This window comes from Manis pentadactyla, chromosome 11 (genome assembly GCF_030020395.1).
Source record: "Manis pentadactyla isolate mManPen7 chromosome 11, mManPen7.hap1, whole genome shotgun sequence".
Lineage (NCBI taxonomy): Eukaryota > Metazoa > Chordata > Mammalia > Pholidota > Manidae > Manis > Manis pentadactyla.
In genome coordinates this window covers 48,062,987-48,080,591 of record NC_080029.1, presented here as the reverse complement: position 1 = coordinate 48,080,591, position 17,605 = coordinate 48,062,987, and the positions used below count along the sequence as shown (strand labels likewise).

General features: G+C 36.3%; 1 protein-coding gene across 1 annotated transcript; it reads left to right on the top strand.

The window, feature by feature from the left end:
* Nucleotides 1-2,292: 2,292 nt before the first annotated feature.
* RTRAF (RNA transcription, translation and transport factor) lies at nucleotides 2,293-17,597 on the top strand. The gene is made up of 8 exons (XM_036917882.2): nucleotides 2,293-2,465; nucleotides 4,015-4,139; nucleotides 6,484-6,583; nucleotides 11,763-11,849; nucleotides 12,664-12,752; nucleotides 15,024-15,092; nucleotides 17,098-17,146; nucleotides 17,270-17,597. Exons 1-8 carry the CDS (start codon nucleotides 2,405-2,407, stop codon nucleotides 17,422-17,424), a joined length of 735 nt encoding a protein of 244 aa, XP_036773777.1. The 5' UTR covers nucleotides 2,293-2,404; the 3' UTR covers nucleotides 17,425-17,597.
* Nucleotides 17,598-17,605: the final 8 nt, after the last annotated feature.

The following is a 17,605-nucleotide window of genomic DNA, read 5'->3' as shown; positions in this document are numbered from 1 at the left end:
GATTTTCACTTCAGCTTTGATCGATTTGAAGCAAGATGCTCTTGAAGCTGGTTTCATGATTCACTTTAGGCATCTTAACTGGAAAATACAGATTGTCTTATAGTGCCTCCTTAAAGCCATACAAGAATTCCCTGTTTTATTTAAGTTTGCATAATACCACTTCACTTTTACAAAAGGCCTGTATTAGCACTTGTTTTCCTTAGCTGAAAGAAATCTGAAAAGGATTTCCACTTTTACAAAACAAAAGTATAAATCAAAAATAGTGTTCAGCAGTCTGTTTGGCAGTGAGCTGTTACAGAGGCAGTACACACCCTGAACAGCAAGAGGGGCCCCTCCAGGCTCTTTCTCCAGGAACCACATTCAGCATCTCAGCCTTAAGTCCCCATAGCTTTGAACTGCACCTGTGAGCATCTGTACTTTATCTTGATTAATTTTGTGCATCTGTTAGTTGTGTCCTAAGATATCATAAAAGCTTAAGAGAGGTTATTTTTGGGGTCCGAGAACACTCAAAAAATTTTCCTTATACATTAATGGTAAATTTGTTTCTTCACTTTACATCATTTGGACTTATGAAAATTTTCATAGGAATGTTCTGCTTTTGGATAGTGGGAGAAACCTGTATTCCAACCTGCCAGCATGCTTTGCACTTCTCATTATTTATCACTTTCTAACCCTAGATTACAAGTATTTATTTGCATGTCTATTTTTGCTGTTATATTTAAACTTCCTGCAAATATACCCATTTGTATAACTCACAAATGCTAACACAGTGTTTAATTATAATCTGGTGAAATGAAATGAAACATATTGTAAATCTGGTGAGGGGAAATCCCGGGGCAAAATGTCTTTGAACCTAAAATCTGTCAAAAGGAGAATAAAGTTTAAAACCCATTTATTGCTTACAAGGAGTCATCCCACATCTCTCTCTCTCCTGCTGCAGCAGAAACCAGTGAAGATTCCCCCATCCTCTCCCATCCAGATAAGCCCTTGCTTGCCATGTAATTACCCATGGGCTACTTCTCTCCACCCCTTGGAAACACCGTTGATACAGAGATGCACTAAAGCCAGGTGAGAGATTCTGGAAATATTGCAATTTTATCCACACATGTATAGTCGGCTTACCACCAAGAACTTCAATGACTACCCTTAACATGGCATGGAAGACCTTTGTTGATCAGGCCCCTGCCTCTGTGCAGTCCCCTCAGCTGTCATTCTCTCCTACCCACTAACCCCCGTAAGCACTAGCCCTGCTGATCCATGCTGCTGCTCACTCCTTGCCTTTGTACATCTTCCTTTCTCAAAACAAGTTACCCTTTTGACTGCGTGGTGAATTTCTCACCGTCTTCAAGCCATAGTTCATACTTGTTTATTTATCATTTGTCTTCCTTCATTAGCCTTTTAAATTTCATGAATGTAGGGACCTGGTATGTCTTGCTCACTGCTGTCTCTCCATGGTCTGAAAGCAAATAGGTACTGAATCAGGAAGCATCTTAAATGTAGTAAGTTTCATTATTTCTAGAAAGCAATGGGGAACCACCAAAAGATACTAAGTATTATGCACAGGTTTTCGTTTTGGAGTATCTATCATTGCTTGTGGGGGAATGGATTGGAGAAGACAAAACTGGTCCTAAAAGATCACATTAGAGTAAGCAAAAATGATGAGGGCCTGATTTGAGGAAGCATCAGTGGGGTTGGGAGGAGGTGAGAGATTAGAGAGAGGGCAGCAGGATGCAGTCATCTACTGGTTGCCGTGAGTGAGGGAGAGGGGTTAAGGGTGACTCCCAATTTCTGCCTTCAGTGATCCTGTAGCTAGTGGCGGTGTCTGGAACTATCACACAGTATTACAGTTGTATGTTTACTTGTGGATCACTCCCACCTAGTCCCTTTTAGCAAGACCTTGATAAAAGTCGTTCTGTTAGCCCTATTAGAAGAGCACCTATTATGTATGAGACAAAATGAATGAATGAATGAATGAATGAATATACTGAATATACTGAACAGTAATTCTATGATCCAATGGGAGGAATTGCCGATATTACATATTTTACATATATTGTTCTCTGCATGCTGTGTCAAGAGGCGAGGAAAAGAAGAAACTTGGAAAACACGAGATTACTGGCCTCGCAGTTGCTTTCTGCCTATTGTACAACTAGGAAGCTGACAATAAAGTTTATTTGAGCGTCGACGTGCCCCGACGTGGCCCCGCCTCCCCTGCGTAGCCGCAATTGGTGGACTTTCGCCGGCGGCTGCCGCTCGTGACCTGCGATTGGCTAAGGCCACCGTCATTTCGGAGCGTTCTGGCGTCTGCCCGCCCCTTCGCCGCGTCGCCGGTGCCTGCGCCGCCTGCTGCTCCTCGTCTCTCTCCCGGCCGAAGCCCGGGGGACAGGAGCGGGAAGTGGGGACCATGTTCCGACGCAAGCTGACGGCTCTCGATTACCACAACCCTACCGGCTTTAACTGCAAAGGTGAGATGGCGCCCGGGCCGGCCGCAGGGCGGCTCCCTCAGCGCCAGCACCCAGGCTGCCCACCCGGACCCTCCGCGGCCTGGTCTCCCCGGCGCCCCCGGCCCCTCTCCTCCCGGCCGCCAAGCACCCTCCGCTTTCTGCCGCCTGTCCTGCCGTGCCGAGGCTTCGGAGCCCCCTCACCCACTCCTGCCTGGACGTCGCCACTTTTGCACTTAGGAAACTCCACACACACACCCTCCCCACCAGGACAGTAGAGAGAAAATCCTCGTTTTCTAACTTAACTCTTCGATTCGGTGGTTCCCCAGGTATTTGGGCAATACCTTGAGCACCTGCTGTGGGCCAGCGCAATGCTGGAATCTGAAGAAGGTGTTGAGTAACTTGAAGACTAGTTCATTGCCCGCCAGGAACTAAGGGCTGAAGGTGGGATTCGGGGACAGTCGGAACCCACCCAACGTGTGAGGTCAATACCGTACTTGAAGGCCAGGACTGATGGTGTTGGGGCAAGCGCGTATAGTAATGGGCTAATTACATTGTGGGGGTCGTGCAAAAATGTTAATAGCAGGTGAGCAAGCGGTTGAATTGAAAATACAAGGGTATTTGGGATTTCACAGCATTAATATTTTTTAAAGTATTAATATTGCTAGTCACTGTTAATCAACTACTACCCACCTTTCTTTCCAGAGTTCTCGACTTGTGGTAGACTAATAAGTTTGAAAGTGATTAAGTACATCAGGGTTACTAAGACCATTCTCAAGACTTCATAATGGAAGCTTGAATTTTGAAATTGAAAATAATTTCTAAGCAGGATAACTGTTTTGTTGGTCTCCTTTAGAAGCATATAAATTTATAGAATCTTGTTTTTCTACTTTGCTTTTATTGAACAAGAAAAGGTCAGTGGCAACAGAGCATAGAAATATTTCAATCTTTGAGCCTCAATTTTCTCATCTGTAACATGGGCATATAGCTATCTCAAAAGGGTGTGCGAGGATTAAATGAAAAAACATAATGAACTTTCTCATGTATGTACTTACATGTGCTGTAACAACAAATGAGGATAGTAATATCTTAGATCTCTCTGCTTTGTCACTTAATTTCTTTATTGTATTATTACTTTGATATAAATTTAACCTTGCCCAGTCCTCCTTTTTCTTCCCCTCCCCCAATAAACTGGAAGAATAATACTTAAATAGCAAAATTTTGTGCCATACACTCTATTTATACTTATTTCACTTAACGTTTATAACAACCCAATGGGGTAATTCCACTTGTCACCCCCATTTTGTAACTCAAGAATCTGAGGGACAGAAAATTTAGATGATTAGCCTTGGTTCACACTAAATGTCTTGAGTCAGAATTTGAATTTAGGCTAGAATATGAACAGAACATTTTAAATCTGTTGATCCAAAGTCTACATTTTCAACTACTACTTCAAGAAGCTCAGTTAACTTAGTATCTTGGATTTTGAAAAATTCCACAAGACATTTGTTTGCAGAGAAGGAAGTGTATTATCTAGTACTTATAGTGATTTATGTAATATTTTTTTTTGCAGATGAAACAGAATTTAGAAATTTTATTGTTTGGCTTGAAGACCAGAAAATCAGACACTACAAGATTGAAGACAGAGGTAATTTAAGAAATATCCACAGCAGCGACTGGCCCAAGTTCTTTGAAAAGGTAATAAATTAGAAAGTAGAATCAAAGTACAGAGAACATTTCCAAGAATTATAGGAAAACAGACAAGCTTAAAATTACTTTGTTCTTTTAAAATAAGTAAAAATAATAATGATTAGTGCTGGAAAGGCTAGATTTCAGGGATTAACATTTTTCTTACCATATTTCTTTGGTTTTTAAAACAAGTTATATGCTCTCTCTTCTCCCAAGCTTTCAATATAAGATAGAAGTAGCTTTGTCCAGAAACACTGAGGTTTCTTAAATAAAGTAACATGTATTCTCTAAGTATTAAAAAATGGCCAGTCAGAATTTTTACATTAGACTAAAAATGTAGCAATAACACACTAGAGTATTATATTAAAATAGGACATTGTCAATGTGCTTGAACACTATGATTGTCTTATTTATGCTTATATTTAATGTATATAGTTGTCCTTTATTTTGTACAATAGAAATAATGCCAAAAAGGTCTGTGTGTATATCTCATTTTTGTGGCTAGAATAATTTCCCATTGACTTAGTCTAATTTTGGTAAATTTTTGCAGAAAAAACGTTTTCAAATCAGAATAAAAATCACTTTTTTACAGTATCATTATTTGCATCAAACATTTTCATCGGTTCTATTTGACGAGTAAGATGATTTCCTTTAAAAATACAAAAAGTGACTAAATTTTTCATTTGCTGGAGCAAAGTGATAAGGTACTCAGCTTTCTTAGAACCAGAGATTTCATGCTTTAGGGGATTGTATAAGTTACAAAACTAGCTTTGTGACCACAGGCAAATTGTATTAACCTTTTTGTGTCTCAGTGTTTCATAATAAATGGGGATAAAAGTGGTACCTGTCTCACGGGGGAGGCATGTGTTGCGCTGATGAGTAATGTATACCTGTTCACAGAGGTGCCTGGCCCATAGCATGTGCTGTGTGCTTACTTCTCCCACCACTTCTACTGTTACAATTGGATTATTTTCCTTTACCCTTAAAAAGTATTTTTAAAATACTTGCTAAGCCTTTTAAAGCTTTGAAATATATTGTTAGGATTTTATATTTGTTTATATCATCACTTCTTATGTATGGCCCATTCATGTGTGCAAGACTAAAGCTCCTCATGTAGAAGGGTATTTGAAGAATATAAAAAACGTTCTGATGAAAAAATCCAGAAGTGATAGTGAAGTAGGATAACTTAGAGATACGTACATTGGAACTTACACATACGGATACTTTCCTTCAATTTGGTTTCTTTGAAATGAGAATGTCATTGCTTAAAGCATATTGCAATTACTTTTAGATCATGAGACATCTTTTGAATACCCTTAATATTGACAATTTTTTTATACTTTGAAAGTTGATTTGCTTTTTGCATCATGACCAAATCTTGTGAATGAGTGAGTTGGGTTTTGTTTTTTTGTTTTTAAAGAAGAGGGATAAACATTTTGGTTAGAAAATAGCTATGGCTTAAAAAATGCCAGTTCATTAATTCACCCTCAAAGAATTTCCCAAAGGGAGTTCCTAAAGTTTTTGAGTAGTGATATTGTATTGGAATTAGATTTTCAGCTCCTAAGAGACGTTTGGAGGACAGTACTCAATTGGATATACAGCTTCTGATGTTTATTTAAAACTTTTGGTTACATTCTGTATGTATGTCACATGGCTTACTCTTTTCAGTGGTATTTCCATAATAGAAAGCTAAGGTTTAGATTATAATTGGTTTGTTTGTATAGCCTCCATTTTTATTTAATTTCTCTACGTATATTGAGACCTGGAATCAGAAAGTTTAGGTTTCAGATCCCAGGTCTAAGATGTGTTTGGCAAGTGTTGACCTCTAGGTCTCATTTTCTCTATATAAAATGAGGACGTTGCTCTAGATTAGGTTGCCCTACCTGATATTTGCAAAAGTAAAAATACTCTTTTCAGTGGTATTTCCATAATAGAAAGCTAAGGTTTAGATTATAATTGGTTTGTTTGTATAGCCTCCATTTTTATTTAATTTCTCTATGTATATTGAGACCTGGAATCAGAAAGTTTAGGTTTCAGATCCCAGGTCTAAGATGTGTTTGGCAAGTGTTGACCTCTAGGTCTCGTTTTCTCTATATAAAATGAGGACGTTGCTCTAGATTAGGTTGCCCTACCTGATTTTGCAAAAGTAAAAATAGAAACATTTCAGGTTTTTTTAAGTATACACTTAAATGTTTCCTTCCTTTGGATTATGTAATTGCATCAAAAGTTTAGTAATATAAACGTTAAAAGAAATTCTTAGAGATCCAATCTAAGGTCTCTTTCAGTTCTACCATTTTTTTGATTGAGTGGCTTTATAGTAATAATGAAACCAGATTTTTTTTTCCCCTCACAGTATCTCAGAGATGTTAACTGTCCTTTCAAGATTCAGGATCGACAGGAAGCAATTGACTGGCTCCTTGGTTTAGCTGTTAGGCTGGAATATGGAGATAATGGTATGTTTTGTGGGATATGTGTGTTTTAAAGAGGAGAGGAAAAGTGGGAAAGGAATGTTAAAATGTAGGGAACTTACCAGTCTGTGTTTGTCTAAACTGTTTTACCTTTGGTTTGTTTTAAGGTTTATACATCCTTATCTCCCTTTTCAGCATCTATTTTAAAATTTACTTTTTTGGGAACCATTCATCTGTGTCCAGTTCCCCAAAATCCCAAATTGTATAGGAAAGAATTTTCTAAAATTACAAAGTCTCTTTATTATCATAAGACACTAAAAGCACTGTCTTTCATTGATATTTAGATTTTTCTTTCAGAATTTGGAAATGGTGTCTCCTGGAGAAGGCTAATTAGTCTTCTCACAAAGAACGTTACTTTGGTAAATCTGTCATCTTTTCACTGCACGTTAGCCTTTTAAGTTTAATTGTTGTTAAAGTCCTGGAATTGATAGGATTTCAGAGTGTTGGTTGCAGCAGGTAATTTCACAAGAAACTGAAACATACATCTAGTGCCAATCGACACTATGGGCCCAAATGTATTCATTGCTTATGTTTAATGTTTCATTACAGATGCTTGTATTGTTGGAAGCTTTTGAATGTTGGTACTATAGTAAAAAAAATTTTTCCAGTAAATTCGTATTTCCTCTCATTAGGTCATTTCATTTTGGAAGGCCTGTCAACATCTGTATGCAGGATCTGGTTATCACCTCCATCCTCTGCATTTCATGTTCTCTTCTATTAGCCTGTCAGTTCCAGTCTTAATCATTTGCTTTTGAAGCCTTTTTGGTATCTCGGCCTCTCTGTTTCCTCCCTTTCTGTTCCTGTCCATCTTTTTCCAGGTCCTTTCCCACTGTTCCCTCCCAACTTTTCCCACTGCTATCACCCTAATACAGGCTAATGTCACTTTCTACTGAGATTGTAGTACCTTTCAAACTAGTCTCCCATTAGCATCACCTGCACTTCTCATCCACATGGCCCACCAAGCTAACTTTTTGAAACATAAATGTTCTAGAATGCTAAGCTTTGTTTCCCACGAACAACTGCTGTTATATATTCAGAAACATTGTTTCTTTTCCATTTTCTGTAAAAGGACTCCAGGCTTCTTACCCTGGTATTCAAGGCCTCTGATAACTGCTTTCCAACCAGTATTCCCATACTTGACATCCCAGCCAAATTAGAATTGCTATTTCCACTTTACAATTCTCTTTTTACTCCCACCTCAGTTTCTTTGCTGACACTTTTCCCTTGGCTAATAGGCAATTTCATTCTATCTCCACACATGTAAATCCTACATATTCTTGTATGACCCAGCTCAAATGCCTCCCTGGCCGCAATATTTCCTTCTGAACTTTCATACCTTTTAACTCTATACCTTTTAAGTCACTCACCACTTTCCATTTTGCTTCAATGTCTGTTTGCCCCACTGGGTTGTAAGCTGAGACTCAGCGCTGTTTTCTCTGTTGACACGGTACCACTGCTAGTTTTCTGTTGCTTTTGTAACAGAGTTCCACAAACTCACTGACACTGACAACACAATTTATTGTCTTAGTTTTGGAGGTCAGAAGTCCAGTCTCACCAGACTGAAGTCAGTTTGTCAGCAGAGCTGATTCCTTTTGGAGGCTTTAAGAGATTCTGCCTTTTAGAGACTGTACCTGCATTCTTTGACTTGGCTCCTTTATCTTCTAATCTAGCAACATGTACCTTCAGTCTCTCTGCTTCCAGTGTCAAGCTTTGTGATCCTCCTGCCTCTTCCTCCTAAGGATGTTGTGCTTAAACTGAGCCCACCTGGATAATCTAGGATAATCCTTCATTTCAGAGCACTAGATTCATTAAAAAGTCCCTTTGCCATGTAAAAGTAACATATTCACAGATAGCAGGGATTGGAATATGGACATCTCAGTCAAGATTCTGTCTTGTGTCTATGCCATAGTACCTGACATAGTTTCTTTCATACAATGGATGTGCTTATCAATGTCAATAAATGTTTGGCAAATGCAGAATATGAATATGTTCATATACTGATATGGAGCATCACTCTAGTATATTTTCCTGGTTTCTCAGACTTTAATTTCAAAAGCCTTTTGGCAGAAATTTTAAGGAAAGGTCAAAGCCTTTTCTTTACTTTGAATATTAGTTTAAAAAGAAAATACTTGTAATTCTCTTCCTTCAGACAGTAATGGGATCATAAGCCTTGGTAGCATTAGTGGCCCTCTCTGGCTTTCAACAGTGTGTCTATCCTGGTCTGAGTTGCTAGGAACTCTGCTTTTGTTAAATATTAGTATTAACTTAGTATAATCTGTTAGTTTGTAATAAAGTATTTTCCAGCTTTTCAAAAGTGTTTTTCAGCTATTCCGAAATAAAATTGTAATCACATCTCCATTTCTGTTTTACACTTACTTATTCCATTTGTCAGTCCCATTTTTATAATACTTACACCTTACCTAGGTATGAAGAACAGTAAGTGCTACATGATTGTGTATCCTGCAGTTGACTATGACTCTCAAGTATAGTGATTTCTCAGTACTAGCATTTGTATCTGAAATATAGTGAATTGTTTAATATTAAAAACTTATCACTGAATTTTGAATCTTTAGTTGAATTACAGTTGACAATATTAATTCTTCCTACCCAAGAGCATGGGATGTATTTCCATTTATTAGTGTCCTCTTTAATTTCTCTCAAGAGTGTCTTGTAGTTTTCAGGGCATAGGTCTTTCACTTCCTTGGTTAGGTTTATTTCTAGGTATTTTATTCTTTTTTTTTTTTTTTCAAGGTAGGAGAGTAAGGCAGAGATTTTATTTAGAGATAAAGCGAGAGGACAGAGCTCCTGGCTCATGCCAGGAGGGGACAAGAGAATCCCTGGTATTTTATTCTTTTTGATGCAAGTTGTGAATAGAATTGTTTTCCTGATTTCTCTTTCTGCTAGTTCATCATTAGTATATAGGAATGCAACAGATTTCTGTATTAATTTTATATCCTGCAACTTTGCTGAAATCAGATATTAGTTCTAGTAGTTTTGGAGTGGGTTCTTTAGGATTTTTTATGTACAATATCATGTCATCTGCAAACAGTGACAGTTTAACTTATTCCTTACCAATATGGATGCCTTTTATTTCTTTGTGTTGTCTGATTGCCGTGGCTAGGGCCTCCAGTACTATGTTGAATAAAAGCGGGGAGAGAGGGCAACCTTGTCTTGTTCCCAATACAGTTGAAAGGTAAATGGTATCAAAAGTGTATTAAAAATCTAAGCAAGAAAACAAAGTTTTGTTTAATCTTAAAATTCAGAAATGTAAGAACAGATTTGTGAAAGGGTTAAAATAGTAATTTTGTCCTTTATCAGTAGAAGGTGCTGTTGTCTTGTGTTCGTTCATTAATAATGTTGCATTGTTCTTGACTTTTAAGTTATTTTAAATTTTTATTATTTGGTGAAACCATTGTGAATTTTTATTTATTGTGCCTTAACATTTTTTTTAAAGCCTTTTGCCAGCTTGTCAATTAAGGTGACTAAAATCTGAATTAAATTTTTTTCTTTTAACTGTTTTGACAATTTCAGATTTACAAAAAAGTTGCGAGAATAGTACAAAGAATTTTCACATACACAGATTCTGCAAAGTTAACACTTTACTTCACTTGCCTTATCCTTCCTTCTATTCCTATAAGCATATATACGTGATTTTTTTCCTAAACCACTTGATACTAAGTTGTAGATGTGATTCCCTTTTATCCTGAGTTCTTTAATGTGCAGTTCCTAAAAAATGATGGTCTTACATGACTACAGTACAATTATAAATACCAGGAAAATGATTCTGATTCAATACTTTTACCTAGAAGTCATTCACATTTCACCAGTTGTCCCAGTAATGTTCCAAAACCAAAGCAGTCCTGGATCATGCATTGCATTCAGTTTTATCTCTGTAGTGACCTATAATCTGAAACAGTTACTCAGTCTTTATTTGTGCTTTATGACACATTTATTTTGTAGAAGGTCCCTTAGCTTGGTTTGTCCAGTGATTCCTGATTAGATTTAGGGTTCATACTTTTGTTAGGAAAAACAGTTCTTTTAAGTGCATCATACAGGAGGCATGTGTGTAGTCATAGGCCAGATTACTGGTCATGTTATTCTGATCACTTGGTAAAGGTTTCTCCACTGTAAAGTTTTACTATTTTCCCCTTTATAATAAGTAATGTGCTTCGTGGGTAGAACTTTGAGGTGGTATCAATACGCTTTTGCTTCTCAAGCCCAATGTCTAGTTTTAGCATCCATTCAATAATTCTTGCCTGAGTCAATTATACTGATGATGATCGCCAAAAGATGTTTTTCTAATTTCATCATTCCTTCTACATTTTCTTTCTATTTAAGGAGGCATTTTTCCCTTCTTTTCAGCTTACCTCTATTTAAGTCAGTGTAGATATATGGATTCTCATCTTACCAATGGGTCATAATCCTTTTTTATTGTCTGTATTTTGGTATTTACACTGTTCCAGATTTGGCCAGTGGGAGTTCCTTTAAGGTAACTGCTGTCTGACTTAAATTGTAATGCTTTTATTTTCCTTCTTGTTTCATTAGAAAATCATATAAACACTGCAGCAGAAAGGGCATTTTGGGTATTAAGTTTAGTGAATTATTAAGTATTTATATTTGTAAGTCTTAAGTATTTCTATTTTTCAAGTAAAATTAAATCTACCTTTGGAATTTCGAATTTCAAGTCTCCATAAAATAAGTTTAGGTTTTTAAATGATGGTGTATTTTAAGCACTAATTTTTTTTTAGAAAACACTGTTTTAGATTCCATATACAGCATTCAAAAAATTTGGGAAGAAACTTAACTTTTTAGTGAGTTTGTATTTAATCCCATGAAACCTATACTTAACCTCCTCCCATTCTTTTATACCTACTCAGTTTCAGAGGGAGCATAAAGGTAGACTTCACTAAAATTTAACTAGTGCTTGAAATCTTTTACTCTTAGAAAAATGTTAATGAAAATACATTTGTGTGGGTGTTCCAATAATCATTTTAATTTAATGAAAAAGCTACAATCACATTGCTGTCTTAGTTTATTTTTTATAGTAAAAATTCTTATTGGATGAGTTCTCTTGTGCTTATACTCAGTTTGGCTCAGTTAATACACAGTGTTTGTTTTACCTTAAGTTACAGTTCTACAAATTGCATTTTAACTTTTTTTACAGCTGAAAAATACAAGGACTCGGTACCAGATAACACAAAAAATGCTGACAATGCAGCTAAAAATGCAGAGCCATTGATCAATTTGGATGGTAAGTATATAAATGCATAAAAATGATCACCAACATTTTTGGTTCAAGTGTTTTTTTTACTTCTATAGAAGTCTATGTTTACTTGGTTTAAGTGGTTCATATTCTCTGTTTTTTAATGTCAGTTACAATGTGCTTTTCCCTCTTGTAGTTAAGTATCTGAATGTTAAAATGCTATTCTTTGAGCTGCTCTAGTAATTTGGGGGTTTTGATTTATATTTAATCATGGTGGTAATTGTTTGCCTTCCTGGATGCATAAAATAATTTTTAATCTAATGAGACTGTCAAACAAGTAGTATAATTTTTCATTATTTTAAGTCTCAGAGGCCTTTAGAAGATTCTAATAATACATTAAATATTCTTTCACTGACCAATTCATGGATTCTATAATGAACTCTAATTCATGAGTTATTCTATGAATTAATAAACTGTACGGATACTCTATGCTTCTGCTTAGAGAAAAGGTTTGTGCATTGGAAGGATCTATGTATTAAAATTAATAGCTTTGGGACGAAATGTTGCTTAGTGGTTCTGCACAAATAGGCCTCACAGAAAAAAATTACAGGATAAACCTATTGTGAGTTAATTTAACCATTTATTGGACTATTCAGTTTGGCTGGTTAATAGGAAAACCATGATCTCATCAGTTTATCTAATTGTTGAAGTCCCTTTACTGCTCTTGTCATCAGCAGTTTTAAAAATTAAGATTTGCTGTTACTGGGAAATTAAAAATGTTCTTTGTAAATTGTATGTTTATATATGCATCTGTAATTATGTTCTTGCAGAGCTGTAAGTTTCCACTTTTAATCTTTTATAGTAAATAATCCTGATTTTAAGGCTGGTGTAATGGCATTGGCTAACCTCCTTCAGATTCAGCGTCATGATGATTACCTGGTAATGCTTAAGGTCAGCTTCATCAGCTTCATATTCTTAATAGAAACTCTGTATATGTATTAACCTCTTCATTCTCTAAAAATTATGTTTGATATTTAAATTTGTGGGGGAATAAAACGTGGAGGATTGTGGGACACAAAAGCTGATGTCATGATTTCATGTTCAGATTATCTAATAACTAATACAGAGAGTACTTACTATGTGTCTGCCACTATTAAATTCTTTGCAAAGATGATCTTATGTAATCCTCCCAGCAATCCTAGAGATAGATACTAATATCTTTTTTTAATGTACATGAAGAAACTGAGATGTAGAAAGAATAGATAAGTAATGTCCAAGATGACATAGAAAATGAGAGCCAAGGCTTTAGGCATCTGATGCTGTGGTCCATTCTTTTTCCTATATCACCCTACTTGTGTTTGATCAGTCCTTTTAAAGATTCATGGTCTGAATTTATTAAGAGAGTTGAAAATTCCTAATAAGTTATAGTGAATTTGGTCAAAAATAGGTACCCCAAAATCTCTTTGAGGAATGACTACTTGTCTTCCAAGTCCCCTATTGTACATAGGCCACTCAGTTCGTGCCTCCATTTCAGGGAACCCAGTAGTCTGAAAGAGGTCTCATTTCTAAGAGGAAAAATCTACTCACACTTAAGATTTATGCTGAGTAGTTGTGATAGTACAGAGGGGCCTGGGGAAGGGGAGAACGTGAGTGGTACTTAAGATACCAGATTTGGAAATTATTTTAAAAGTTATTACTGAATTTATGAGAAATTAAAGAGCTTTTGACTATGTCTTCTGCACATAAATCACTTTAAACTATCTTGCAGTAAATTGAATAATTAAATTTTACTCTACCCACCAGAGATGAAGCCATAATTTATTTTACTTTTTAGAGTGGTATGTTTAAATGACAGTGTGATGAGGGAAAAACTTTTCTATTCATAGATGATTATAATTCTCTTTGCTGAGTCTGAAAATTAAATTGGATTTTCTCAACTCAGATTGGATGCCAAGAGACAAAAAGTTGTTTTTAATGAAATTTAGTTCTTTCAAAAGCTTGTTCCTTACTCAGGCAATTATGTAAGTTGCCTTGGAACAATTCTACAATGGTCATGTCAGCTTTAATCACAAATTGAATGAGAGAAGATACAGACAAGGCTAGCATATTTGGGGTGCTTTCATTAGACTTTAAAAACGCAATGGGAAAAAGTATAAATCAGCTATAATCAAAAGCTATATAATATTCTAATTTAGGTGCATGTTTGTCCTTTGAGTTTGTGTAATAAGCTTCAAACAATACATGACAATATGGAAACATCTTCATAGGTTTGCCAAGTATGAGAATCAATATATTAACTGGCAACTGGACTATTGTTCAGTACATTTGCAGTCACTGTTAACAATTGGTTTTAATTCTTTTCCAGTGTAACATTTGGTTTTTATTATTAAAAATAATTTCTCAATTTTTTCACTTATAACTCAGCTATGTGATACATTGCTGAGTTACATATATTTTTTTTAGTTTAATCACCCACTAATTAAAATCCATTATTGAGTGTGTGCAGGTGCATGCATGCACATGCATTTGCCGTAATATACCTTTGTGATGACAAAACAATGTGTTCTATGAAAGATCTAAAAACATTTTACTGTAAGTGGAGAAAGCAAGTGTGGCGTATATAATAAGCTACCCTTTGTGTCAGAGATTGTGTGTGCTGTGTGTGCTCTGGCAAACATGCACACACACACACACACACACACACACACACACACACACACACACACACACACACACACACACACACACACACACACACACACAGTCTTTGCACATTTGCCGGAGCGTGCTTGTACACACACACACACACACACACAGTCTTTGCACATTTGCCGGAGCGTGCTTGTAATCTAGTGGAGTCCTTCGTAAGGATACATGAGTATCTTGTAATAATGCTTGTGTTTTGAAATGATGCCTAAAGCTTGGCTAGGAAGGAGATCTACTTTTTACCATGTATCCTTATTTATTTAAAAAATTTTTTACCACACATATGAATTACCTATCCAAAAAATGTTTTTGATTGTTTTGACCATCATTCTACATTCAATATTAAGAGTGAAAACTTTATTACAATAGCAAGTTTATTTTTATTTATTGGAGCATTTGTTAACGAACCTAGGTAATTCTAACTTCATCAAACTGGGCATCTTATTCTCTAGACTCAGAGTAGAAAAGATGACAAATAGTGATAAAAAATAAAAGCAGTATTTTTGGATTTCTTAGGCAATTCGCATTTTGGTCCAGGAGCGCCTGACACAGGATGCAGTTGCTAAAGCAAATCAAATGAAAGAGGTAAATTCTAAATTATTAATGAAAGTTTCTTCTGATCTTGTCATGAATTTAAATTAAACTTTGAATGTCTCTGCTAAGATACCCATTCTATGTTAGAACCGCCCAAAGAAAGGATAGCTTACTTCAGTGGGATTGAATTTGGTTCTTAAACAAATTGTAGCCAATCGTTTTCTGGTGAAAAATGAGCATGTTTATCTCACCTTGTACTTTAGAAAAGCTACCAATAGAACATCCAGAGTCTGCCAGGACAAACCTGTTCGTATGCCCAGTTGAAGTTTGTTTAAATGAATTTATTTACTCTTATGAAATTTACTGGGTTGTTCTGACTAATATGCAGGAAAACAGGAAATACCTTCTCTTTGTTACTAATTTTCTTTTTTGACTTAAATCCTGTCCTTACTCTTTTGTTTCCTCACAGCTCTTCTCATTTTATTCTGCTGCATGCATGAAATATGAGAAAGCCTTAGTTAAGGTCACCTTGTTGATAAGTGTGAGTTCAGTCAGTCTAACTCAAGAGCCTGTGCTCTCACGGTAGATGGGGATGGGGTCCATGTGTGGAGGCCTGCATGAGCTAGGTGGTGAGCCAGGTGAAGTGGGTAGAGGTTATATTAGAGTGTAAGGTTCTGGGTACAGGTGACTGAACCTGTCATCTTTGTAAGCTGCTTTGTAGGCTGAGAAAACTATGCCATTACTATTTTTCCCTTAGTAATTGTGGCATATTTTTAGGTGAACTATTAACAGAAACCCAAATGTCCCTATATAGTCTCATTGACTACAGGACAGTACAGAGAATGTCCTCAGGGGTTAACAACAGCAGCTTCAGTTATCTGATTATGCCTCTTCCTCCTGCTGCGTAGATGTTGCAAAGAATGTCTTGGGTACCAGCATCATTCCTTTTTCAAATTTTTTTTGTTTCCCTCACCCTCCATCCAATTCCCCAAAGTCTTTTGTCTTTGTCCTCTGACCCCATCTTTGGCCAGTCCCAGCAATGTTAAAAGGTTATTAATGCCAGGGCAGCATAGTCCCTGCTGAAAGACACTTGTTTCTTTTAAAGGTTCTTACTGGCTTATTACTTATGAATCAGGCCACTAGAAATTGGATTAAAGATCAGCTTATTGCACCCACATGGTAGAACAGACAGTAAATTGTTTTGGCATAATAAAATCATTCATTCACTTATTCAGCAAAACTGTGCCTTTGGTTTAGAAGGCAGTACATATCAGGGCATAGTCAAATCTCTGCTGTTGTTTGCAAAGTGAAATTTAGTTTTATTTTCAGTGCTTTAAATCTTAATTTAATGTTATCTCAAAAGATACTATGCTATAAAAATACAGTGGAGAAGTGTTTACAGTTAAGTGTTCTTGTTTTGTAACCATGCATAACTAGCATCTGGGGCATGTCATCTTCAAGGGTAGCTGTTCCTTGGAGGTCTCTTGGCAGACAAAGGGAAAATGAGGCCTCTGGTACCAGACTGACATAGAAAGCTACTCAGTAAAAGTCTACTCTCAAGTTTTGCTCATTGAATTTTCATACCCATTTGTTTCTTTGTCTATTTATTGTTAGCTATTTTAAAGCAAATGGAGCCTAGTTAGATTTGCATTAATAGATTAGGCAAGAATTGAGTAGTAACAGCTTAGCATTTATAACATTGAAAGTATAGATAGTGACTATTTTTACTACTGATTTTATACAGTATAATCAGCAGAAATTCTTGACTGTCCTCATTCTGATTTGATAGTTATTGTGAACTCTTTACAGGCTGGCACTCTCTTTGAAAGGAGCTATTATGTTATGTGCCTGGGCTTACAGGGTTAGGAACTAGCTTCCCATTGCCTGTAAAGGCCATTTTTTCCTAACTGGTTGTAGTAGGAAAAAATTAATCATAAGGCAGATTTAAGGAGGAAATTCTCAGTCCCCTTGCCACTGCAGCTAAAAGGGTTAAAATAACAGAAAGGCTGCTTTTCAGATGAAAAAAGTGATTAACTGTAAATTGTATTTTTTAAAGGGCTTGCCTGTTGCTTTAGACAAGCATATTCTTGGTTTTGACACAGGAGGTAAGTGGCTTTGTTTTGATTAGTTCAAACTGTTTTTAGAGACTTGGTGAATACTTGGGGGAAATGAGTAAATGGTCGTAAATACAAAAGTTACTGATTAATGCAATGTTTCTTACAAAACAGATGCAGTTCTTAATGAAGCTGCTCAAATTCTGCGTTTGCTGCATATAGAAGAGCTCAGAGAGCTACAAACAAAAATTAATGAAGCCATAGTAGCTGTTCAGGCAATTATTGCTGATCCAAAGACAGACCACAGACTGGGGAAGGTTGGAAGATGAACATTTTAGGATTTCAGCTTCTTACCTACTTAGTACAACTGGGAACCATGTACACTTTGGCATGTGTTTGGAAATCTAATGTCACATTTTTGAGGGGAGAATCCCAGAAAATTGACTGTGTTCTAGAGATTTACCATCTTTGCTTTTTCTTTAATAAAGTTCAGGAAAGTGGATTTCTTTT

Excerpts from the sequence above, each read along its gene's own strand:
- RTRAF (XM_036917882.2), top strand. The coding sequence starts at position 2,405 with ATGTTCCGACGCAAGCTGACGGCTCTCGATTACCACAACCCTACCGGC. Across the intron at positions 4,140-6,483 it reads GGCCCAAGTTCTTTGAAAAG|TATCTCAGAGATGTTAACTG; the intron begins GTAATAAATTAG and ends TTCCCCTCACAG. Across the intron at positions 11,850-12,663 it reads GCCATTGATCAATTTGGATG|TAAATAATCCTGATTTTAAG; the intron begins GTAAGTATATAA and ends AATCTTTTATAG.